General features: G+C 41.3%; 3 protein-coding genes and 1 long non-coding RNA gene across 6 annotated transcripts; 2 read left to right on the forward strand and 2 right to left on the reverse strand.

Moving 5' to 3' along the window:
* Positions 1 to 114: 114 nt before the first annotated feature.
* Positions 115 to 3,263, reverse strand: LOC144057794 (gamma-aminobutyric acid receptor-associated protein-like 1). Its single transcript, XM_077575701.1, has 5 exons — positions 3,067 to 3,263; positions 2,015 to 2,104; positions 1,853 to 1,931; positions 694 to 812; positions 115 to 534 (listed from the first exon to the last, which is right to left on the reverse strand). Exons 2-5 carry the CDS (start codon positions 2,102 to 2,104, stop codon positions 469 to 471), a joined length of 354 nt encoding a protein of 117 aa, XP_077431827.1. The 5' UTR covers positions 3,067 to 3,263; the 3' UTR covers positions 115 to 468.
* A 211-nt stretch (positions 3,264 to 3,474) lies between these two features.
* Positions 3,475 to 7,055, forward strand: LOC144057800 (uncharacterized). The gene is made up of 4 exons (XR_013295327.1): positions 3,475 to 3,532; positions 3,619 to 3,651; positions 3,990 to 4,064; positions 4,378 to 7,055. It is a non-coding gene; the product is annotated as an uncharacterized LOC144057800 (long non-coding RNA).
* arhgef5 (Rho guanine nucleotide exchange factor (GEF) 5) lies at positions 4,103 to 16,706 on the reverse strand. Of its 2 annotated transcripts, none has more exons than XM_077575713.1 (15): positions 16,183 to 16,706; positions 12,331 to 15,717; positions 11,540 to 11,582; positions 11,367 to 11,416; positions 9,606 to 9,976; positions 8,899 to 9,059; positions 8,586 to 8,738; positions 8,378 to 8,507; positions 7,969 to 8,043; positions 7,061 to 7,150; positions 6,834 to 6,976; positions 5,659 to 5,802; positions 5,515 to 5,585; positions 4,765 to 4,869; positions 4,103 to 4,685 (listed from the first exon to the last, which is right to left on the reverse strand). In XM_077575713.1, the coding sequence occupies exons 2-15, from the start codon at positions 15,695 to 15,697 to the stop codon at positions 4,543 to 4,545; spliced, it is 5,046 nt and encodes a 1,681-aa protein (XP_077431839.1). In that variant the 5' UTR covers positions 15,698 to 15,717; positions 16,183 to 16,706; the 3' UTR covers positions 4,103 to 4,542. The 2 variants fall into 2 exon arrangements, with proteins under 2 accessions (XP_077431839.1, XP_077431840.1); XM_077575714.1 differs by having other exon boundaries at positions 13,015 to 15,717; positions 16,183 to 16,705.
* A 2,372-nt stretch (positions 16,707 to 19,078) lies between these two features.
* Positions 19,079 to 24,899, forward strand: m6pr (mannose-6-phosphate receptor (cation dependent)). 2 transcript variants are annotated; one of them, XM_077576626.1, is made up of 8 exons: positions 19,079 to 19,171; positions 19,241 to 19,374; positions 20,490 to 20,662; positions 20,730 to 20,887; positions 21,995 to 22,104; positions 22,373 to 22,503; positions 23,496 to 23,622; positions 23,735 to 24,899. In XM_077576626.1, exons 2-8 carry the CDS (start codon positions 19,369 to 19,371, stop codon positions 23,855 to 23,857), a joined length of 828 nt encoding a protein of 275 aa, XP_077432752.1. In that variant the 5' UTR covers positions 19,079 to 19,171; positions 19,241 to 19,368; the 3' UTR covers positions 23,858 to 24,899. The 2 variants fall into 2 exon arrangements, with proteins under 2 accessions (XP_077432752.1, XP_077432751.1); XM_077576625.1 differs by having other exon boundaries at positions 19,079 to 19,374.
* The last annotated feature ends 146 nt before the right edge of the window (positions 24,900 to 25,045 follow it).

Consider the following 25,045-nt stretch of genomic DNA (forward strand, 5'->3'; position numbering starts at 1 on the left):
GGCCTTCCTCAAAATCTTTAGTATTCAGTGTAAAACCGAATCCAGGGCAAAGGAAGAAGTATTGCGCAAAAGTGCTGTGTGACATGATATGCTAAAATAAAGCGCTCATTAACATGCTTTTGTCATCTTTATTTGCCACAAAAAAACCTCCAAGATTGCGCCATTTACATATAGAAAAAAAATATGTTCATTAAATACAAAAATATAGAGCTGAGGGGAGCGCTAGGTCAAGTTCAACTTCCTTTTCCGACACTTTATTTTGTGCTTTTTTTTTTCTTCCAGTTTTCATTTCCCATGAAATTAATCCAAAAAAAAAAGGAAACATTTTAACAATAAATGAAACTGCAACCGTTATCCTTTTTTCCCCCAGCGTGTGATTTCTTGGACATTACTATAGTAATATTAATAATGGCGTCTCGCGTCTCCCCTCGCTCTCGCCGCCCAGGCCGACCCGACGTCGCGTTCCCTTCAGGCGCCGTAGACGCTCTCGTTGCTGTAGGACATGTAGAGAAACAAGTCTTCTTCGTGGTGCTCCTGGAACGCAAACACAACACGAGATGCATTTTACTCACCTTCTGACCGTCTGGATATGCATGTTAAGTTCATTGAGGACGCTTAACTGTCCAATTAACATCAGAACTACGAGTCAGACGCGCGCTAACCGCTTGAGGGTAAAATCAATGACGGTCTTACCTCGTAAACTGCAGAGAGTGGGGAGCTAGAGGGGGGCAAGGAGTTGTTGACGAAGAAGAAGAGCGCCTCCTCTGGTCTCAACGACACACGCTGGCGGATGAGGAAACACAACTGGCCCACTGAGAGGGAGCGACGGCAGAAAGTAACGTGAGCGCACTAGCCGAGGCCATTTTGTTTTGTGCAATTAGGAAGGAAAGAAGCATGATGGAGAACAGGGGTGTGTACACTTTTGTGCACAAGGGCCACAACTAACGGCAAGAATTGGGACACGGTGATTTGTGGATGATGTGAAAAAAATAAATAAAGTATGTAAAAGGGGTAAACGAGTTTATTTAAATAATAACAATTCATGCTTATTTTTCAACTTACCGTAGTTTGAAAATAAATTATGATTTACTAACCAATAATTGAACTCATTCACTGCCATAGATGTCAAAAATTAATTTGAACTATTTCTATTAGTTTTCCACTTTTGTTAATAAGAGTATGAAAACCTAAAAAAAAAATGCTGTACATTTAGAACATATATAAAATTTGCGATTAATCGTGAGTTAATTATTGAAGTCATGTGATTAATTACAATGACATTTTTTTATTCATCTGACGCGTTTAAAAAAAGAAGAAAAGATTATAAAAAAATTAGGGGCGTCAGGCGATTAAAATTTTAATTGTAATTACTCGGATGACTTCACTAGTTAACTCACGATTAATCACAAATTTTATATCTGTTCTAAATGTACAATAAAAAAAATTCTAGGTTTTCACACTCCTGTTAATAAAAAAAGGGGGGGGGGGAGTTTAGCTAATAGAAATATTTAAAATGAATTTTTGACGTCTATAGCCGTCAATGGCAGTGAATGAGTTAATAAAAGAGCAAAATTAAATGTTTGGTATTTGCAAATTTGTATAAAATATATATGCACTGTAGCTTACTGAGTTACTTAGTTGTGGAACTCTTCTTTGCCTAATATAAATGCAGGTGTTGTACTGCCCCCCGGTGGCCAAAGCACACACATGGAAAGGCGCACAATGCTAATGTGCATTGGAGCATGAACTCCTGATGCACAAACGGTTTATTTCTTTACATTCTCTTCAGTTATGTCATTGCAGTATATTTGCTTTACAAAGTACACTACTGTAGAGTGCATTTGAAATGTACCTGTTAAATCTGAGGGCACCAAGTACTTCTTCTTATCCAGTTCAGGAGCTCGTGACCTCTGGGCTCTCTCCACGATGATCTGTTAAGAAAAAAAAACAAGAACAATCAGTCTAATAGCTTGTTGTTATCTACAAAATAAAAAAAATGTGCTGTTATGCTGACCGGTATCTTGTCAGGATGCTTGGCCCGGACACGTTCTCCTTCCGCTCTCCTCACCTCCAGCGGTACCATGCGCTGGTACTGACTTGCCATCTGAATTCAACGACACAAGAAAAACCTTAAGCTGACCGACAAGTGCTTTATTTACTGGGCGGACAAATGAGAAAAGATGACATCACCAAGCAGTACATTCATTCATCAAGTGACAGACCACATGACAAGTCTGTTGTAAGGCATGAGGCACGTCCGTACATTTTTGTCTTTATTAGTGGTGAGCTATTAATAATATGTAGTAACAAAATGAAAAAAAATCACATTAACGCTATTTATGTAAAGCATCTTTATTTGTTATGTGGAGTGAACCCGTGTGGCACATTATTATACCAGCCAATAGTATGCTAATTAAGATATAACGGTTTCTGATGCCACAACGTGCACATGATGCATGTCAATTTTAAATGACAATAAATAATTGCAATTGTGTTGTTTTTAAATATGTTCAGTGTGTTCAAAATGTTAAGGCTCATGTGTGTTTAGCTAACTTTAAATGTTTTTCAAGTCCGTAGTAAAACAATGTTTTAATATGATATCTCTATATCGCGGATTGTCGCGATATAGAACGTACCCCAGACAGCGCTAAACGGGGGTTCAATTCTAATTTTCGGGCGTGGGCGGGGTGGGGGGAATGCAGTAAACAATAACGACAGACTGGAGCTCAAAACAGTCTCTTTCCTCCCCAAGCGGTTCAGCCACTTATCTCGTTTTTGGCATTCACATATTTTCACGTGCTGGGTCGAAATGGTGCAAGAAAAAACAAATCGACAGCTATTGAGCAATAACAATGCCACGTCACGTCACAACAGCCGTGTTGAACTTGACAGCTTGCTAGTCTTGCTTCGACAGCCGAGTTACGATAAACAACGTTATCGAGTCTAATTAGAATGGCATGTTCAATACTAGTTGTCTACATTGTGGTACAGTTGGTTAAAAAAAATAGTAACATTAATTAACCAGCTGCTAGCGTTGCCTTGAGTCGTCGTTTCTGGTTTACTTACATTCAAGACAGCTAAAATACGTCCTTCTCAAAATCAGAGCAACTTCAAATAACCCCGCTTGTTTGTCGTGTCGCTAAATTAACTATTGTAGAAAAAATACGCTCAAATTCTGTTCTCGGGAATTTAAGAAGTCCAATAGATGTCGACTGTCGTCTTTAGCTCCACGAAAACAATAACAAAAAACACCCGGTCGGCCCACAATATTTCTGGCCAATCACAGTTGGACATGTTGATTGACAGTAATGCCCGGCCATTCAGAATTGACTACAGGAGAACATGCTGTGAATTCATTGGTAAACTGTCTCAATTGAACGTCCATTTTGTATGGAGTGACGGGACAATCCGCCAATCGGCGCTTGCGGGACATTTTGTCTACGTGCTCTACGTGCACTGTGTGCGTTGCTGCATACCTTGGGCTCAACGTGAAGGAACTTGTATTGATTGGATTCCTACGCAGCTGTTGGAGGTAAAAAGTAAACCTTTAAAGGTCGAGTACATAATTAAAACAACTTATTTACAACTAATGCTTAATGCTGTGGCTGTTGTCAGCAGAGATGTAGAGCAGACAGCACTGAATCATGAGAGGTATATTTTTTGTGTACTGTATTTAACTTACATGACCTTACATATACCTTAAGGGTTTGTAAACTTATTAGCACAAGTGTGAATTAACAAAAGCTAAACGTTGCTTAATGACAAGAAAAATGCTGTAAATCGTCACCAAAACTCACATGCACATCCAACCTCATATCAACTTCAAGCTATGAAAATATCACAATTGTCACACTATTTTGGATTTTATGGGAATTAATCATTTTTTGACCATACAGTGGGCTCATAAGTTTACATACCCCTCAGGGTGTGTACATTTTCAAGCACAAATGTACACAAAATGCAGTAATTAAAATCAGCTTTCATTTTAGTCAATACATTTCAATTGGGTATAAGTTCCCACTGAAGGTCCTGGTACCAAATGCACTGCCTCTGGATCTCATTAGGTGAGTTTATATAAATAAACTTTCCAGTAAGTCTTCCACACGATTGAAATCTGCATTTATTGAAACATATTCAGTGTACCTAAAATGTTCTGTACATTTATTAATAAGTTGCACATTTTTACATTGAGCCATGTCAAGGTCTCTTTGCATGCATGGGCTTACGCTGCAGTAATACATGAACTCATCTTTTCCACTCTAGTAGATATGCAAGTGTATTATTACCCTTAAAACATCTATTGGAAAACATGTTTGCTTTTTAAAAAACATATTATAGCCACACACTGTTTGTGATGAGGATAGTATTTTTCCACAGGTCCACTCCTCATCTACTGTGGTCTCACATTGCTCCAAAGAGGCAGACTGTTCTTTTGATTAAAAGGCACATTTGGAGACACAAATGTTGAGTCTCCAATCCGTCGTCCCAACAGGAAATGTAAGGCAAGTGGATACACGAGAGTCTCTCGCTTTTTTGTCCCGCTCATACCGCAGCTGTGGCCGTCGTGAGTTTGAGGGCGTCAGACAGATTGCGCTGTCGTACCCTGGAGTTGCTGATCAATTCCAAATGTGAATCCGGGACCCATCCGCGATGCCGATCGGACAGTCTGGTGCCTTCGACCCAATCTGGAGAAAACAATAGAAACTAATGAGGGGGGAAAAATCCCCACTCATTCAAATCGGTTTGAAGTTGAGGTGGTCTTACGGTCGCTGCTTTGTTGGTGCACTAGTATGATATCAGCTTTTTCTAATGACAACTCATCCGGCTGCTGGGCCACCACAGCTCTGATACACTGCATCTGTGGGAAATCTAAAAAAAAGATGGAAAAGGGGTAACATTTTAAAAGATATGACATGAAAAACACCAGTTTTTCGAGTTGTTGGTCGATATTTTGACTTCTGCTGACGTCACTTGCTAGGCCACGCCCCTTAAAGGCACATATTCAGTACACACAAATCCCCTTTGTTTCTGGACATTCTCTTTCATTACGTTTGCTTTGATACATTTTAAGGCTATTTTACTTTCTTGGGGGGGGGTTAATTAATGGCATTCAAATTCATTTCAATATGGAAATTTGATTTGATCCTGAATACATTAAAGAAATACTGATTTAATATGAAACCAGTAGGGCTCTGAGGTCTGCAGATTCGGGCCAATTAGTGGACCCCAGAGTACAAAGCAAACATGGTGAAGCTGTATTTAGCTGTTATGCTGCACTCGAATGTAATAAGATGCCAAAAGAAGTAAAACCAGCCTCAAGTGTAAATGCTTTTAAATCCAGGTTAAGGTTAGCTTTTTTTCTCCATTTTTTGGATTAAGGTCTTTGAAACATTTTAAATCAATTTAACAGTGCGGTCTTGGAGTAATTTTTGTCAAAACAGTCAAACATTATTGTACAGTTATTAAGTCATTCAGGAAATGGCAGCACTAGCAGACCAAGAAACATTCATTCACCTTGTGCGGAAGAAAAATCGACTTCGGGGTGAGGGCGCGAAAGGGCGGATATCCAGCGTAGCTTATCACTCCTGAAAGAGACAAAAAGAGAAAAAAATGAGTGCATATTCCCTCAGCCTTTTGTAACTTCATTCAGCCTCTTACTGTGTGTCGGTCCTTAGCAGCAGTGACTTGTGCGACGTGTGCAGCCTGAACAGGTTCTTCTGCAGGGAATGAAGTTTGACGCGGCAGTTTTCTGCCCGCAGCTCCGCCACAGGAGCGTGGTCGATCACCGTAAATCTGCCCCCTCTGGAAGAAACGCGGTACATTAGTAGAAAGTGCAATTTATGTAGAAATTGCGTGTGAATCCTTAAAGGCCGATGCTGATGTGGAATTTATTGAAATGCGCAATGACACACTTCATAGTCTTCAGTCAAGAAATGTGGAAGTAGGAGGTAAATAATTATATTATCTCTTTCGTTGGGAATTTTATTGTGAAAATTTGAGAATGTGATATACAGTAAGTCAATCCCAAGATGTCATGCTGTTCATTTTGAAGTTGAAATAGTTGGACTAGGTAAAGAAATGTGGACGGAAGAGATACATGTGTAAAATAGCTCTTAAATTTGAATGAAATGTGGAAGAAGCAAGTAAATACGTAAAAAGCTCTTAATTTGGGAATTGTATTGCGAAAATTTGCAAATATGGTGAATGTGATAAACAGTTGATGTCCTATTAACCTGAATATTTTGAAGTTGGAATAATTTGAACTGGTCAAGAAATATGGAAGGAGGAGGTAAATATGGAAAATATCCCCCTTCATTTGGGAATATTATTATTGAAATTTAGGAAGATGATTTTTTTTTTTTTAAAGTCCAAAGTGTTCTGACTTGACCATAGTTTAAATCAGTCAAGAAATGTTGAAGAAGGAGGTAAAGAAAAAGTATGAAAAGTCATTTTAAAAGAGGTTCTGTGAATGAGCCAAACCGTTTGAACTTATGGATAACTTTTTTTAATTAAAAAATCTCTTTCATGTGCTTTTTTTTTGTAATTACTGTATGTGAAAACAGGCATTTTTTCTTTTTTTTTTGAGTTGTGTAAAAATAGTTTCCTGGATTTTGTGAGTCATTTATGAGCAGAATAATAATAATAATAATAAATCTTCAGAAAACCATTTGCTATGCTCTTCAGCATTCACACAACAAATCAAATGACAGAAAGGAAGTATTCTCTGATAAGACTGAAGAAGATAAGGCTGCTGCGTCTAGAACATGATGTTGTAAATGATCATTAAAGACGTGCATGAATCAGTCATCCAGTAAAAGAAAACGCTGACTCACTCCTTTTGTTGTGAAAGCAGCAGGTAGTCGTTGAATAAGTGCATGTAAATATTCCTCTCCGTCTCCTTCAGGGAGAAATCCATCAATTCGGTGACTGGTCCCTCTCGTACCAACCTCCGAGACTGGCTGATGAGAGGAAGAGTCTGCAACAACCAAGATCATATTGTCATTTGTCCGCATTGATCACCAGTGCCACAGGGAATAAAAATTCCAAAGATTTGACGTACCCTGCACTCAAAGTCCACCTTGGCACTGAGACACACCAACGACTCGATGCTTTTCATTTGGGAGATGCTGTCATTGCTCTCTTGGATCAGCTAGAGGGCACAATAGTAGTCCGTTAGTCAACTAAAACGTGACATGTTCTGGAGCAAATGGGGTCACAATTATTGCCATTGCACAGGAGTGCAACGCAATGAAATTCACTTAACATTTACAACGCGTCCAAGAGACATAAAAAATAACAATGACCAACAGAGGGAGATTCAACAGAAAGCCTGACAAGTCGCCAAATAGCACCCTGATTTTTCTTAGATGAAGTAGAAAAACATAAAGGAAACAAGCCCCCAAACATGCTTCTACAATGGAGAGGCACAGCGTGGGTTTGGAAAAAAATATCAGAGAACATAGTAACATAGAAAAAAAAAAAAAACAACAGATCTTAACTCTTTGACTGCCAGACGTTTTCAGAAAAGGGATGCCGTGGGTGCCAGCCGATTTAAGCATTTTGACTGATCTTTTGACTGATCTTTCAAGGTCCACAGAAAATTATGTGTTTGGACTATGGAAACACACATACTACCAAATGAAAGATTGAACTCTCACCTTTCATCAGAAAAAAAAGTTTGTTTCTACCTTATTCCATTTTTGAGTAATCAACAATAGAAAATGGTTAGTTTCACCTCACCTTTTGAAACAAACGTCTTTTAACGTCTTTGGCACTCCTCCATAGGATTTTACTAAACGTTATTTAACGTTTATGGCAGTCAAAGAGTTAAACACTTGCAAAGTTGACCTGCCACTGACTTACTTAATGCGCCTTACAAAAAGATTCAGATGAAAATGGAGGCAGAAAATGGAGGCAGAAAGAAACTGCATTTATGAAAAGACAGACTTTGTCGGACAAGGAATTTACCTTCTCCAAAAGTCGCAAGGCTTTAATGGCCTGCGTCGCTTCCGGAGTGCCCGCAGTTGTTCTCTTCACGATATTCTGGAAAGGAAACAATAGAGTGTTTGCATGCAAACGGACAGAATTTTATACAGTTAAGGATTCAAATAAAATTGAGGGGTGAAAATATGCTTCGAAAGTCACACACTCTAGATTTCAAACTGTTGTTAGTTCAGTGAGCAACTCTGCGCGTCTGTTCAGCCTGATTTGACTTTCTTTGTCTTTTTAAAACACGTCAAACAAATCAATCCCTGGCACCAGGATCCCCCCAAAAATGGCTTAAAAATCCAAATATATCGGACGAATAATTCCAAAAATGGACGGCGTTGATCCTTTTGAGGTTTTACAACATTGGCACGAATCAACAGAAACCCACCTGGACCAGCAGCTTAATTCGTGTAATTCTTTGGAATGGAAGGACTAGGAAGGAACGAAGAGGAAGTCTTTGACAAACAGGACTCCTCTCCAACTTCTCCACGATGCATTTGAAGCCTGGATTCTCATTCCTAAAAGAAAAAACTAAAGTTGAAGCGCTGCAAATGCTATCAAGAAGTCTAATGAGATGATTTTGATGAATTTCTTACATGAGTCTCTGGTAGGTGGCATCCTGATAGGACTGGTTGGTGAGGTAGGGTACATAAACCATCTTGAAGCGCTGGCAGTGGCGAGCGATGATGTCACACACTGTAAAGTGCATGATGTCCGACTCCAACCGCTCCTCAAGCTTCGACAAGAAACTAAGGAATTGAACATATTAAATGTTTTCAAATTTCAGGAAGAAAATAGCTAAATTAATGCAACAAATGCTCCATACAGAACTCTTGATAATGATCATGATCATATGTGGCACACGGGCCATACTTTGCCCACCCCTGACAATGCTTCCTCATGTCTGACCTGTGGCTGATGGCACGGACGTCGGCCAGCCGGGAAAAGAGCCAGTTCCGATCCTGGGTGGTCAATAGCACGCCGAGCTGTTTGGACTTTACGAAATGCTCAACGACAATATCCAGACTGCGGCAGTAGGACGCCTCAGAGGTCACCACTTCAAATCGCACCTTTAAAGACAAGAAGAGGAACATGGAACTTTATGACAGGAATACGGGCAACGGTGACTGTTGCCCGATTTGCTCTTGGTGACGTCTTTTTGACTTGGACTGGAAAACAAAAATGTGGAAGTGAGCCTGTCTGTTATGTTGAAAAGTTAACTGGAGACACTTTTTCAAATAAATCCTTACGCAATTGCTTCGTCTGCGAGAAGAAGGATGGGGAAAGTCCGGTATTTCTGTCATAATAACAGCGGGCGACTGATTCATTTTGGGTTACGCCTTGTTTAAAGCGAAACAGTGGCTGCTGATGTAAAATAACGCCCAAAAACAGCCTGGTCACGAGGATCTAGTAACAGACCTTTTTGCCTTTTGTTTTCAGATGCTTTCCCGATGCCCTGAAGGAAAATTCTCTTTATGTTCTGTGAAGCGTTGTCAGAGTTGGAAGGCCTTGCAACCAGAGTATGATTAAACGCACATGCGGAAACCAAGTGCCCCGCTTACTGTATATTACAAGACCCCCCAAATGGTTCTTTATGCGTTAATGCGTCGCTTTACCTCTTGCAAGCGCCTCTTGTCCTCCGTGAGGTCCTCCAGCTCATTGCTGCTCCTGACTCCCGGCAGCTCACGCCAGAGCGTGGCCGACTGCGTGAGCGAGATGGAGAGGCGCGGGGACAAGGGCCTGCCCTCGCTCCTCGGGGGCTCGGGCAGAGGCAAGCTTTTCACGCTGGTAATGGAGCCTGTGTGGGACAGGGAGTGGGGATGCGGGATGGGGGGCAGCGGCGGAAGAGGTCGGCGGGCCGGAGGTGGCGAAGGACAGGGAGAGGCCGAACTGTCCTCGCCAACCGAGAGGACATCAGAGCGAGACTGGCGCAGGATCTCAAAGTTCTGGGCCGCCTCGCTGTACTGCTGGTAGAGTTGGGCGCGATCTGTTGTGGCGAGTTCAAAAAAAGGGTTTGCTCGAAAATGGTAGCATATTTACATTTTCATTATTTTAATATTTTTTATAATTTCTTTCAAGGTTCAATATAAAATTGAACTACTACACAGTCACATTAAGCCTATCAACATATTTTCAAACACTGCATATTTGGTGTACAGTATTATAATTTAGCATTTAATATATCACTAACAATAATATACTTTGCACTAATTGTACAAATATTAGGTTAATGTATTATAATTAGGCTATTTAATAGATCTATAGCTGTTTTTTTATTCTTTAGATGATGAATAGTTTTTAATTTATTTCAATTTCCCTAGTTAGCAACTTACCAACATAGCTAGCAACCTAGCTTAGCTATCTACAGTGTTAAGTTAGCTAGCTTGCTAGCTATCTATACTGTAGCTACTTATACTACTGCATCTACCTACTAGGATTAGCTAGCTAGTGATCTACAGTAGCCTATCTACCAAGCTAGCCAGCTAGTAGTATCTATCTATCTATCTATCTCATTTACACATAGCCTACTTGCTGGAATGCCGTCACAAATGCAGCTGTTTTTCCCCACAAGTTTGTAGATATGAGTGCTTGCGCAAACCTGCCTTTGGCTTGCAGACATACACACATATACAATGTCTCAATACACACGCACACACACTCCACTTTTGACAACATCTATGTAAGTCAAGAGCACCCAGGTTTGTTTAGCTTGTCAAAAAAACATTTTGCTTTCTATTTGTGAAATATTGGTTTCAACCATGCGAGCGGTAAGAGGCGGGGGTGTGGGGGGGGTTTGTGAGTTGTATTTCTGCCCAGATGAATCACACACATTGAAAGGAAATGGGCCAATGCGTCACACTTTTCCCGTCTGCGCGCAAGGCCGCAGATACACATCTAAAGAAACGTTGCCTCGGCACCCAGAAATTAATACGCCCGATTAAGATTTATTAGGAGATTATACCGAAAACAAGTGTGGAATGTTTTGTGCTATTTATTCATCCTTGCACTGAGACCAATACGCTTTTACTTAGGCCATTATGTACTGCAGCGATATCCAAGATACGGCCCAAGAGCCGTTTGTGGCGTTTTAAAAAAAAACAATTATTAAATCAAGCAAGCCTGCATCAGAACATTATGAAAGGAGAATAGGGTCAAAAAACTAAATGCTACAAGAAAAAAAAGTTGTAATGACAAAAGTCACAGATCTTAATGACTGTTTGGCTAGATCACCAATTACACAGCGGTGATGAAAGCTGTTTTTTTTTTTTAAAACATACGGAGCTACTTAGAATATTTCAATTTAGATTGGATTAGTTGTTAGCATCTTTATTAAACAAAAAGGTGAAGATTATCAAAGACAGTGGGGAGATACTCACTGAAAAACTTTGAATTCCTTTTCCGTCTTCCAATTGTGTCCAAAACGTTCCTGAATAAACACAACATCAGGAGTTAAAAAAAAAAAATACCCTGAATGATTTAAAGTTACTCTTAACTGTAGTGTTCAGCATCAAGTATACTGATTGTGTATTCTCTTCTAAAATTGACTCACCTTAGATCCACCTCTCCCCAGCTTTTACTGTGATCATCCTCGTCTGGAACAAGAAAGTGTCTAGTTGTCAAAGCATTATACAACAACATTCCCATAAAAGCACTAGAGTGCAAATAGTAAAGAAGTAAAAAAAAAATAAAGTGTTCAGTTGTTGAGTTGGTAAGAGGGACTTTGGTGACACTGATCCAAGATGCTCTGCTTATACTACATCTCCAATCAACTTGTCAGCTCTTGGTTTCATTTCAGTGCCTCCAGCTCCACTTGTCTCCACCCACCACCCAACCACAGTGTTACCTGTGATACATGCGCTTCGCAATCGAGTGCCCTGATGAAGTCAAACAGTGAGATGCAACCCTCAGATGTGGGCTGATTGAGCAACAAAATCATGCAAGATTCTGGAAATTGTATGTGTTAATATGTTGATCAAAACACGTGAGATCACAATCAAGTATGATGCAAGGTGCCCCCCCAAAAAGTGTATATATATATATATATATATATATGGACATGGAGAAACCAGATATTCTTGACAAAAGCATGTCACTTGAAATGTACGAGTTGAGATGGAACTCATTGGAACGGTTTGAACTATTAAAAAATGCGCAATATGTCTTCTTTAAAATCAATCACTACTCATCTCATTAAAGTTTTAGCCCATTTAAGCAAGTATTGTCTACGTTAGATGACTTTTTGGGACACCTGTTTTGCATCATTTCAGAAAATGGGAAGTGCTGATTGGTGGGCTGAAAATCAAATCTTCCCAATCAGGGACGGCCTCCTCCCTTGGTTACCTGTTGTAGCGAATATTCGAGTTCTGCGGTCCCCCGCAACACCTTCCTCCTCTTCCACCTCTAAAAGCGCCTCGTCTCTTCTTTCGGTGGTTTTACGGATGCCCCGTCTCCTCAAACGGGCCTCTGGACCCAAATCCCGGAAACTGCAGCTGCTCGTCAGAGTTGAGCCTCCCGGTTTCCTCACCTCCGGGTCTGCTCCATCTGTGCTACACTCATCAGTTTCTGATTCTACGCTCGAGGAGCCCCGACCTTCTGGAAAACCTGTCTCCTCATCCTCCTTTACTTCTTCTGCCTCATACAGCTCTTCCTCATCATCCTCATCATCATCACCCTCTGTGGAGGGCTTGAGGAGTTCTGACCGAGACTGATAATTGAGAATAGGGCAGCTGCTAGGCTTATACAGCGTGTTGCTCACAGACAAATACATCTCCATTTCCTTCTGTCTGCTCGCCTCTTTCTCAATCTCGGACTTCTTTACCTCATCGTCTGCTTCCTCAGACAATTTTTCAGCTACCTTCTCTGACTGGAGATCAAGCTGAGGCTCGGACTCTATAGTCACTGCCGGGTTTTGATCCTCCTTCCCTTCTGTGTCTAACAATGTGTCAGCATGAGTGTATGCGGATGTGTCAGCATGCGTGCCTGAGAGCTGGTCAGCATGCATGTCTTGCTGGCCTTGCCCCATACCTCTCAGCCCCTCCACCTCCAAAGGCTCTTCCTCCTCCAGCTCCGGCTCGGGTTCGGAGTGCGGCTCGTCCTCTGGCAATCTATGGAGGTGCATCTCTGCCGCCCTCTGCGCAGCCTCTTCTACTCGGCTCGCCTCAGTCCGAGCGAGTTCTTGTTCTCCTGAGCTGGGGTCCTCTGTCAAGTCCTCCCCCGAGTGTCCCAGGATCTCGCGTACCACACTTTTGGCCCACTTAAGGTGAGGGGCTTGTGAATGCCGCTTAGGCTCCTCGGACATGCTCCATGCGCCACTCATTCTGATTCGAATGGCCTCTTTCTCTTCTGGGCTCATCGCTTCAACGTTAAGCCCTTCCAAGGCAGGCAGAATTTGCTCAAAAGTCACCTGAGAGAAGACATTGGCGTAAGGATTCCTCGGAAGAGGAGAGAGTCCTTTCCTTTCTTCAATTTGTCTGCTCTTTTCCCTCCACTTCGTGAGGAGTTTTTCAGTCTGTGAGTCCCTTTTGCATGGCCCAATTTCGGCATACGGGTGCTCCGCTTTCCTCGCTTTCATTATCGGATCGTCTTGTGGAGAAGACGTTTGTTGGCTGTCCTCTGTACACCTGTTGCTGTTCTTGTCAGCCTCCTGGTGGCTGTTCATCACATGCTTGTCATTCCTCATCGGTGACGGACGCAGGTCATCTGGAGGCTGCCAGCTGACATCATTGCAGCTACGATGATGACTTTCTGAAAGGAGGTTGTGTCTTTCGTCTTCCTCCTCCTGGTCAGCGAGTGACGGCGACATCCTGTCAGGCGTCGGTTGTGGTAACGCTTGCCCGATCACGCAAAAGACGTACTTGGGCTTCTGTTCCCTCCCAGCTAGTTCCTCCTCATTAGCATATTCCTCTAACATCCGTCGCTCATGATCTGGAGAAGAGGGAGTGGCGCTTGCATCCCCGCCCTCCCAAAAGTCCTGACAGTCCAGAAACTCGTCTCGTTCGTCCTCGTCATCGCCGCCGCTCGACACAGTCACAAAGCCGTCCTCTCCTGAGAGCATTCGATCTCTGTCTGGCCTCCACCCTATCTCACTTCCCCTTTCGCTCCCCTCGCTGTTGCTCTCTCCCTCTGCATCCTTTTGCCAGCTTACCCCCATACCTCCGTCGCTGCCAGACGGATGATCTAACTCCCCAGGGACCTCCTTTTCTCCGTCTACATTTACCCCCTCCCGCTGCTCCCTGTACTCGCGTCTCCAACTTTCCTCTTCTCCCCTCTCCTCTTTCCATGTGAGAGGCCTCTCTCTGTCTACAAAGTCGTCCTCCAGAGACGACTCTTTGCTATTCCTGCCCCTCTGTGGTTCTAACCACATCCGTCTCTGCTCCGGCACATTGGCTGCCATCTCATTTCTGTCTATCTCACTTCTCCTGTGCTCCTCTCTATTTGCTCTGTGCGCATTCTTCCTGAAGTCCCGTTCACTTTCCTTCCCCAACTCCACCTCTTTGTAGCCGTCTCTGCCTCGCCTGTGTCGCGTGTCACTGTCCATATCGCTGCTCCGCTCGCCACTACTCTGGGATCTTGGCGGTGCCTCAGAGGCCGCCTTCTTGGGGGTTGTGTCATCCCACCTAGGGTCAGCCTCTCTTTCCTGTGTTTGCCTTTCCTTCCTCGGCCCATGCGCTCTGTAGTGCTCCTTCTCTCTCCTGTCGCCGGACTGTCTTCCCCCCTCCCACGCTGCTCTTCCATCGATCTCCCTATGTCTCTCCCCTCCTCTCCCGACACTGTCTGGGTCTCTGTATCTGTGCCTGTCTCTGTCCGGCTCCCTTCCCAAGCTGCCCTTGCTGTCCCCTTCACTTCTGCTGTGTTGATATGTCAACTCCTCCCGCTCTCTGCTGTCCCTGGCTTTTTCGCGCCTTGCTTCTCGTTCGTCACTGTCTCCCTCGCTCCTTGTGTCCCTCCCTCCGACTCTCCTGTGGTTCCTCTCATGCTCCCGACTGTCTGGATGGTTGCCCCCGTCTCTCCGACTGTGCGGTGAGGCCATCCTGTGTTCCCTCCTTCCCATGTTTTCCCTTCTTCTTGCTTCATCCCTCTCTCTCGTGTCCCTTGATCCCCCTGACTCCAGGTCTCTCCTTTTTTCTCGGCGAGCAGGGCTAGAGTCTTGATACCTGTGCCTGGATTTTTCATAGTTTCTCCATTCGCCTCTTTCCCGCTCCTTCTGCTGAGCTCGTGCTCGTTCGCGCTCCCAGCTATCCGTCTCAGTCCTTCTCGGCTTGTCTCTTTGGCGCCTCTGCTCTCGTCCTTCATCCCGTTCACGACTTCTTCTCATCCTGGGAAATGTGTCACCTTTTTTCTTGCCCCATTCCGTCTCCCTCTCAAAATCCCTCTCTACATTTGACAACGGCCTCCCGTTTTTCCTTTCATCCTCTTGCCTCTTTTCTTGACCAGTCTCCCTCGGCCTGGTGTTTGTTCCTCGGTCTCGCTCATAGTATCTCTCACGGGGATCTGTTTCTCTGTACCTTGACTTTTCTTTCATTTTCTCCACTTCCTTATCCCTCCGTCCGTCTTCCTCTCGGCTGCGTTCCCACTCTGTCTGGGCAGTCATAGCTGGCCTCGGACTGGGATCCCTGGAGGGTCTTCCGCTTGGCTGAAGCTTGCGGTCAGACGTCTTTATATTTGATAAAGTGTCAAAGAGGGTGCAATTTGGCCTTTTGGTTCCCATGGTACCATAATTTGGAGAACCTTAAAGACATTTCACACAGTTTAGTCACAAAATAATTCAAATCAAAGGACAAGTTGAAGTACCAGCTTATATAATGAAGTACAAACTAAGACTTCTCAACAAGTGTTGCTTCAACCATTTAAGAGCACTGTGCTGTTTTAGTCAGTTTTAGCATCACTGTAACATAACTGAATGCTACAAGGTAGCTTAATGCAGTCTTCCTCCAGTTAAGAGAGCATAAATGAAGACGCAGGACAGAGAGAGGAGAAAAGGTGACACCCTCCTACAGTTTGCTAAGAATGCAGCACAAACCTGCAAAGCGCCGCATACCAAAGGAGGCCTTTAGAGTAAGCAAGGGCCTATTACACATAGGCACGACATTTAACATGCAAGTCATGACAGAATAAGATTCGCATTGCACTGGGCCAGAAAAACACTCAAGGTGGTGTTTGTGTGAAAATCACAAGAAGAGAAAAGCCACTCACCTGAATGTGAAGTCGTGGGGAGAGCTGGCCTCCCCCCGGTCCTGCTCAGCTCTCAAGCATGGGGATTGCACAACACACGAGTATGCATTCTCTGCTTTCACATTGTGCTAAGTGACTTATTAAATCTCAAACATATTTCCAAATGAAGCTACTTGTCTAACTAACGCTGGTGGAAAAAAAGCCTAATGTTTACGCCTGAACTCTCCTCCACTTTCTCACTGCCTTCTCTGGCTCTCCCCACCTCCTTCCTTCTTCAAATTCCCAAACAAGTCTCAACAGATTGACACTTATCTTCTCCCCTCCTCCTTCAACCCCCTTGTGCCTTGTTGTCCTCTATAAGCAACTCTCACTGAACTGCTTTCTCATCAATCAAACCAAAAATTGCAGGGTCTTGTCCACTTCTTTCGCTCCTCTTCCCTCCCCTTCACCAAAGCATGAAACTCCCAGGGAAAAAGTACACAAGTGGCTGGCTGGCTGTGCTGTCCTGCCCCATTCTTCTTTTACCAAACACAGGAAGTACACCTCCTTGGTGTCTCTGGCACTAGCAGGCAGCAGCTGATTGGTGGATTCAGAGTAGCCGGGTGTGGCTGCACAACCGCACACACGCTCACACAGGCAGGTAAGGTGATAATGGAGTGGGGGGAGGGGAGAAGAGAGTGAAGTCCGTTTTGAGGCCTTGGAAAATAACTCTTGGAATAGGATTAGGGAGGAGAATGAGAAGGAAAAACATATTTTGTCATTATTGAAAAATAGATTAGGCAATCAATTGCAGAGGGGGGAGCACTGCAAGGGTGCTAAGTTGCTAACCTCATTATCTTAACTGCAGTTGTTTGTGATTAAAAATGACTTGTTTTTCTGATTTGTCGCTTCACTTCTAATTCCATTATATGTATTTCTATACTCATTTTGGTTTTGTTTATAAGGATACAAATACAGAGCACATCAATCATAAAGCACACAAATAGTTTTGAATGCATATTATTGCAAATTGGGTTTTCTATTGTTATTATTATCATTATTGACATATTTTTAAACTTCCCTGTCTCAAATGTCATTATTTTACTTTCTGCACAGGAAAATTCCTTGTTAATGTTGCACACATTCTTGGCAACAATCATGGTTGTGATAGATTGAAACTGATGTGCAACCAGAGTTGACATATTTTTGTTGGAAGGATACAAGGCTATATTTGTTTAATTCTTCAGGATCATAAATTGTACAACTGTGGCCTTGCACACTGCATTTATAAACTGATATTTTTAGAAGTATTCTTCCCCTAAGGAAATACATTCAGTTGCTGTTGAAGTGAAGAGGCTTACATGGTATTTTTTTGGGGTTGAGGTACAACTGTTATGCAAACTAACCTCATTGTTTTTGATTGGTCCGCCACATGATCAGGACTTTTGTCTGTCACGCTGAATGGTGACAAATCAAATGGCTTTCAAGATACATTCAAAACAAGACAGGTGTTAATCTCAAACAAGCAACTGGGTGTCAGTTTATCAGATGATCTTGTTATTTCAAGACTGTAGTCTGCTGACTTGATTAAAGGTAAAGGAAAATGTCATTCATTCAGGTAGTGGATTGGTCTGATTCAAGAGGATAAGTGTAATGTTTAAAGCATTTTCAACGTTGATTAATTGTAGCAATTAAAGCGACTGAAAATAATTTTTTGAATTCTTGAATGAATCGGACACTAAAATAACCCTCAAACGAATAACATGAGCTTGTGACATTAGGACAAATGTGTTGTTGAAAGCACAGTTTTGACATTATCATTATACACGATCAAATATATACAGTACAAACTTTAATGTTTGTAGAAGAATAGTCTCTGCATCCAGTGAAACACTACACATGAGGACTACAGATGCAAATTAGCAATTGCTGCTAGAATCTGGCATATTTACAACTTAATTTGTTGTTCATCAATGTGCATTGTCCCTTTTAAATAAACTGAAATAGAATGTTTAAGCCACTGGGTAAGCAGAGCTGCAGTGTTAGAACAGCTACTTACTACCTACTCTGAATCCACTAGCATTAGCTTCTGATAACGCGACAAGTGTATTTTAGTGGCTTGGTGATGGTTAAAAAAAGCTATATTTTCTGGGGTTCACAGACTAGTGTTAGAATACAACGTAAACTTGTGAAATGCAGCACTTGATTGCTCAGGGAAGCTATTGGTGCAATGGGGGTCGGGGCCCAGCATATAGGGAGTTATAAGGGCAGGAACACTGCATGAGACAGCTCTGCCCCTAAAATGAGCCAATTTCGTCATGGCTGGAAAAATGTTTGTAAATCATGATCCTTGGGGTATTTTGACAAGAGCATACCACAGACGCCTGGGAACTGTGTGTGGGGAAATGCATAAAATCTCTTCCTTAAATTCAGTGTTGTACCAAAGTTAGTCGTGAAATATTTTCCAGGTAACTGTGCTTGAGCTTTTAATTTTATGACAACTTTAAGTTTTTACCTTAAAGTAGGCCCTACTTCATTTGTAAACAGATGGTGTACTTTGTACTCCTTACTTGGTTAAAATAGGCTTATTGCGTTTGTTATATTCCGTACAACACAAGTCAATCTCAGTTCCGATTTTTTGGGGAGTATGGGCACGATAATGTTCATAAAAGACTAAAACAATTTGATGTGTAGAGATTTTTCCATTGTGCCAAGTTATGAACAACAACAAAACTGTATTTCTACTAAGGTAATGTAAGTATTTTTGTCTCCATCTCTTGTCAGTGTCATGATAAAAATAAATTGTTTATATGATTCAAATTTTTACTTCCCCACAGTGACGATTTCCCAGTATTGGCCATTTCAGCGACACTTCCGGTCAGCTGACTAGACGTACAAGAATCTGACGCCTATCATTGGTATCTTCTGTCATGTGGTCCGCATGTTTAGTTTCACTTCCGCACTCAGTTAACTGATCTGCTTGCATCACTTTAGCCGGTCGGATGACGTTTAAAATATTTCCCGTAAAGAGGTAATCGGCCTATTAAAGCATCCAGGACGTTTTGAAGCCTTGTGTAATTATGCCATTATTTGACTTAAGGACAAATGTGAAGCAACGTGTCCGTTAAAGCCAAATAGGAAGTGAGTGGCGTTAACGCTACATCGCTAAGTTGTACGCTTCAGTAACTGGCTGCTTGGACGCAAAACTGCAGCTAAAAAGCGGAAATAATGCAGGTAAGTTAAAAACATGACCCGAATAATGCTCACAATAACGCTTGAGCCACAATTACGCTTAACGTACAGCACGCGGTTTTTCCAGTGCGTTTGATTGGCGATACTACTTTTACGATTGCATCTTAAGTGTTTGTTTACCAATTAAAAACAATGTGTATGCACAAGTACAGGGTTTTCTTGGATCATTAAAAATGTTTTTTGCTCATTGAAGGCCTTGATTGACTTTAGAAATGATAACCTTATCATCAAAGCAGCTGGTTAATGCTCTTATACGCCACGAGATATTTATATCCACAAGTATTTCAAATCAGTACTGTATTTTGTTGAGTATAGATAATGTAGATTAAAGTTATCATTTAATAGATACCACGCTACTGCAACCACAGAATTTTTTTTTCATCCATCCATTTTCTGAACCGTTTACGAGATAGGTCCTAATTCTGATTGAATTGGAGGGGGACTCTAAGGTAATTAATGTCAGGGTTAAATAAAAGTAGTACCTAAATATAAATGCAACTATACTTAAGCAGTGATTCTTTCATGTACCACAAGAGGGAACCTGGAGTACCACGAGTGGTATTCATACCATACTTTGAGAATCACTGGCTTTATTTATATATTGCACTTGCACTAAAACCATTGCATACTAAATGAATATTCACAGGAATCAAAAAGTTACTGAATAATTTTTGTATGGTAATCTGTTGACCATTTTGAAAGTTGATCACTCACTGAATAAAATCACTGAAAATGAGTTGAAAGTCCATCCAGCCATCAATTTTTTTCACGGGTGAGCTGGAGCTTCTCCACCCTTGACTGGTCACCAACCAATCACAGAGGGCTCATGTAGGCAAACAACTACTCCCATATCTATGAACGATTAAGAGTCTTTAATTAAAACAAATACACATGCAAACTCTATACAGAAAGTCCAGATTTGAACACCACACCTCAAAACTGTGACCCAGACATGCTAGCCATGTGTCCATTTTGCTGCCTGTGAATGTCCAGCGTGTGTTGATATAAAATGTGTGTCAATGTAATTTCAAATGAAGTGAATATGCATTACATGGGACCCATCAAGTACATTGTATTTTTATATTGTCATTTTACAGGTGTTGGCGTATCCCATTGTAAGGTGTCTCCTGGTGTGGACACTGGTGGTTCAGCTGGTCCTGCGAGGGAATGGCGCGTACGCTGACGAGACCACGACCAACTGTAAACTCACATTTGAGTCCGAGACGGAACGGAATGTCCTTAAGCGAATAGAGCCGCTTGGTCACAGGAAGTAAGTCGCAGCTTGGACGCCCACCAGCAAACTAAATGTTATTGAACTAAAATCTCCCTAACCATAGCTTTACAGCGGAGGTCAAGATTGGAGAGGACAAGTACTCGTACATTTTCCAGTTGTGTGGTGACGCGGGCGGCGTTCTCGGAGCCGGCGTCGTTCAAGTGAAAAGCCAGGAAACAACGGTGATCGGCAGGTACAACACAACAGAGGTCATCGGAGCAAGTAAGTTGAGATCTTCTGAACTTGTTGTCCTTTTTTTTTTTTTTCCCCCAGGAGAGCTCAGTATTGTTCATTCGATTTGACATCATCATTGCTCTCCTTTTTTTTTAAAAAAACAAACAAACAAATCAATTAAAAAAAATTTAATAAATGTTTTTTTTTTTTTAAATATATATACATATATATACATTTACACACATATATATATATATATATAATTTTTTTTTTTGTATGCGGGTGAGTATGTGCTTGTGTGTGTGTGTGTGTGTGTGTGCGCGTGCGTGCGTGCGTGCGAGCGTGTGTGTATTCATCAGTTCACCTAAAGCCCATTAAAAAAAAAATCCCATACTAATAATATAATATAATAATAAATTGCCAAATGCAGAAACATCAATGTAAGTTATCACGATGTAGTGGCTCTCGCTAACAGACAGAATTAAGTAACCGGAATTAGGTTAAAAAATTCTATATACGTAGACCATGTTTCTATAAATTTTGATATTTGGTTTTTATTTGAGGCAGATATTTTTTCCATTAAAATGTGATTTATGAGGAGGTTAGACCATCGGTCGATATTCGGAGTTTGTTTATTTTTCCAGTTAACAAGAATTGTTTTTGTAGCGATAGTAAGGGCTACAAGTGTAGATTGAAATTGTTTATGTGGTAAGTCAGTTGTTGTTAGGTCACCTAGCAAACACAAGTTTGGAGATAAAGGTATCCTACAGTCCAAAATAGCGGAAAGTTTTTCTAAGACTTTAGTCCAGAAATACATAACCGGAGTACATAACCATAAAGCATGAACATAAGTGTCTGTAGTGTCTTGTAAGCATTGGAGACAAATGTCGGAGTCTGAGAGTCCCATTTTCTTCATCATATATTGAGTAATGTATGTTCTGTGAATAATTTTATATTGGATAAGTTGTAAATTTGTGTGTTTTGTCATTTTAAATGAACTTGTTGTCTATTCATTTCTTTCTGCTTGGACATTTGTCTGTTGTCTTCTCTCGCTTTAGTTCCTATTTTTCCAAGTTTCAGCTTCCCAGTTGCTGTAAGAGTAAGCATACAACAAAAGAGAGTTGTCTTGATACTTCTCCATCCCCTTCCTCGCAGGTGACTTTGTGTGGCTGCAATACGGCAACGGAGAAAAATACGACAACCACTGTTCCCAGGAACGGAGGAGAGCCATGCTGATGATTTTTTGCAATCGGAATCTGGACGTGGTGAGTCGGTGGATTCAGAACACAGACCAGAAATAAAACAAAAGGCCATGCCTGTGCTGGGAGAGAATCTGCTGACTATGTATCTCAAAACACTTGACTTTTCCTAAGGAATGTCTGTTCACTTAACACACAACACAAAAAGCCATACACGGGCAAAAAAATAGTATTCTGTATCCCGGATGTGATAAAACTTTAAGAAATGGATATTTGAACATAAAAGGTGGCAATAATACATGCTGACAGATGCATCTTCTCTTTTTGTTTTCAGGGCCAGCTGGAGGTGGTCCAAGAGAACAGAATACGGGAGCAGAACTGCTTCTACCTGTTCAAGCTGGAGACCAGCGCCGTGTGTCTGCCTCTTGAATACAAGCTCAGCACCGGCTCCATTCTACTCATTGTGTGAGTACATTGCAGGATGTGATGTAGCGCACTCAACACCGGAGATGGCATAAGTACTTGAACGCTATACTCAAAGTGGAAGTAAAAATACAATTCTGGACCGCATATGAATTTACTTCTCTCTATTTACATCGTTTTTCTTTATATTGTCGTCATCTGCGGAGAATAAAAACAGTAATGGGCCCTTTTTTTGGTGACAAAGTAAGGAGTAGAAAGTACAGATGTGTGTTTTCAAATGTATTGAGCAGAAGTAAAAAGTCATCAGAAAAATAAATTCTGAAGTAAAGTGCAGATACCTAAAACCTCTATGGGTATAAAAAGTCTACACACCCCTCTTCAAATACCATGTTTTTGTCATATACATTTTTTTTTTTTTAGAGCAAGTTGAATCATTTCAAAACTTTTTCCACTACTGTGACCTATAACTTGTATAACACAGTTTATTGTTGTTTTTAATCTTTTCAACAAGGGAAATAAAAATTAACTAAAATAATGTGGTTTCACTAATGTGCACATTCAACACTTTTTTCCACGTGTTTGGGAGGGTATTAGTCAAGGTGAATGGAATTATGAATAGTTCCAAACTGCAATCTGTAAAAAAAAACTTCAGGGTTCTGCTCGAAAGAAAGTAAAATGTCAGGAAAAGCCTACTAGAACCACTGAACTTTATCTGGAGTTGATCAGAGAAATTTGAATGGTGGCAAGTGCGTGCAGACTCACGTTTAACATTTTTGTTTTGTTTGAGTTTGATCGGTTAATTCTGAACAAAGCCACAGCCCAGTTTTGAGGGTGTGCGCACTTGTGCAACCACATGATCGCTGTTTATTTTTACCTATCTTGGGGGCGGGGGGGATTCAAATGTAAAAGCTAACATGTTTTGTAAAAACTGAAACCAAAGGCATGTTTTTTTTTGTTTCGCAAAATTCTGGCATTTGAACATGGGTGTGTAGATTTTAATTCCCCACTCTACTCACTCTCATTTCATCTTCCAGCGCGTTCTGCTTACTGGCCGTTTACCTCATCGGTGGTTTCCTCTACCAGCGGCTCATCGTGGGGGCAAAAGGCGTGGAGCAGTTCCCCAATTATGCTTTCTGGGCGGAGGTTGGAAATCTCTCTGCAGTAAGTCCAAGTAGTTACTGTGGACCTTGTCCCACATGGTTCTATATAATTCCATAGAATATTTCAGCATTCACATGCGATAGTTTACTAAATGACACAATCCACTCAACAGGACGGCTGCGACTTTGTGTGCCGCTCTCGGGATCGAGAGGAGCCTCCGAATTACTCGGCGGTGTCCACGGAGCCTTTGGACGAGGTGCGAGAAGAGAGAGACGACGACTTGTTACCGATGTGACCAACGCATCGATCGACTTTTCACTGTGTGTCTTTGATGAAACTGCTTGTAGGCAAACTCCGTTGTCGTGCCCGTTCAGACGGCGCACGGGCCCGCCCGCGCTCATCATTCAGCTGTTTGATGGTAAACAAATGAGTGATTCATCTAGGTTTACAGTCGGGTTTCTTCTCAAGAGATCTGCAGGAACTTTCGTTTCTACCTGTTGAACCTAATACAATACATTTTGCTATATTTTTTCCTGCTAATGTCGGAGAATGTTATATAGAGGTTATAAAACACTGCTGCTCCTTTAGGAACTTTAGGACCGGTTACATAATGTGAATGTTAATTTTAGCTATGACTTGGACTTTCACACCTATCACCTAAAACACTTCACTTCTGGTAGTCGCAAACTGTTACGGTTAGTATACGACCTACAAATTTATTATGGGAATAAAACGACCGTTAATGGACCCAAACTATTAACATCTCTCGAAAAGCAAATGTATGCAGATGTAAGAAAATACATATGTGTGACTATATTTTGATAAAGTAAATGCACTTTTACTGCAAATGACCAAAGTTGATAGAAAAAGCTATTTAATTCCGATCCATATTACTGTAGGTAGATGATGTTGAGAGACAGCTAATGAAATAAAACAAGAATTTTTTTTTTTGTGTGTCTACATACATGTAATTTATCAAAAAAAAAAAAAAGTAATATTTTTTTTGAATTTGCCGTGTATTGTAACTGCACATCTAATATTTCTGTTCTAAACTAGGCTTTAAGAGCTTGTTGGAAAATATTTTGAATTTTCTATAGAATCACTTAATTGCTTTGCATCAATTTCATACATTGTTTATTTCCTTTATTATTTACAAACTACCGGTAATCTATAGAATTCCTGGATCACAATCTGAATTTTGTCAACAACCCTAAATTGGGAAAATGGGTTGTTTAATCACAACAGTTTGTACTTTTTGTGATTCAAATCTGTGTGGATATTTTCTGTATGCTATTGTGTTTGAATAAAAACAAGTCATGCTCATTATTTTAAAGCAACACCTTTATCAGGAGGAATTTTTACTCTTGTATCAAATATTAGTGGCTACGTTACCTGGATTTGTACGGAAGTCCATATAATATTCCTGAATTATTTACAAGTCACAGCCAGCTCAGCCATTATAATCTAATTTGCATTAAAAAAT

Source organism: Vanacampus margaritifer, chromosome 9 (genome assembly GCF_051991255.1).
Source record: "Vanacampus margaritifer isolate UIUO_Vmar chromosome 9, RoL_Vmar_1.0, whole genome shotgun sequence".
Lineage (NCBI taxonomy): Eukaryota > Metazoa > Chordata > Actinopteri > Syngnathiformes > Syngnathidae > Vanacampus > Vanacampus margaritifer.

What these genes read in the sequence shown, in the direction of transcription:
- arhgef5 (XM_077575713.1), bottom strand. Translation starts at nt 15,697, where the DNA reads ATGGGAACCAAAAGGCCAAATTGCACCCTCTTTGACACTTTATCAAAT. An exon ending in TCGAATATTCGCTACAACAG is followed by an intron (nt 11,583 to 12,330) that starts GTAACCAAGGGA and finishes TTCTTGTTCCAG; the next exon opens with ACGAGGATGATCACAGTAAA. An exon ending in AGGTGGACTTTGAGTGCAGG is followed by an intron (nt 6,977 to 7,060) that starts GTACGTCAAATC and finishes TGGTTGTTGCAG; the next exon opens with ACTCTTCCTCTCATCAGCCA.
- LOC144057794 (XM_077575701.1), bottom strand. Translation starts at nt 2,104, where the DNA reads ATGGCAAGTCAGTACCAGCGCATGGTACCGCTGGAGGTGAGGAGAGCG. An exon ending in AGCATCCTGACAAGATACCG is followed by an intron (nt 1,932 to 2,014) that starts GTCAGCATAACA and finishes TTTTCTTAACAG; the next exon opens with ATCATCGTGGAGAGAGCCCA. An exon ending in CACTCTCTGCAGTTTACGAG is followed by an intron (nt 535 to 693) that starts GTAAGACCGTCA and finishes TTTGCGTTCCAG; the next exon opens with GAGCACCACGAAGAAGACTT.
- m6pr (XM_077576625.1), top strand. An exon ending in GGCTCCATTCTACTCATTGT is followed by an intron (nt 22,504 to 23,495) that starts GTGAGTACATTG and finishes TTCATCTTCCAG; the next exon opens with CGCGTTCTGCTTACTGGCCG. An exon ending in AGGTTGGAAATCTCTCTGCA is followed by an intron (nt 23,623 to 23,734) that starts GTAAGTCCAAGT and finishes TCCACTCAACAG; the next exon opens with GACGGCTGCGACTTTGTGTG.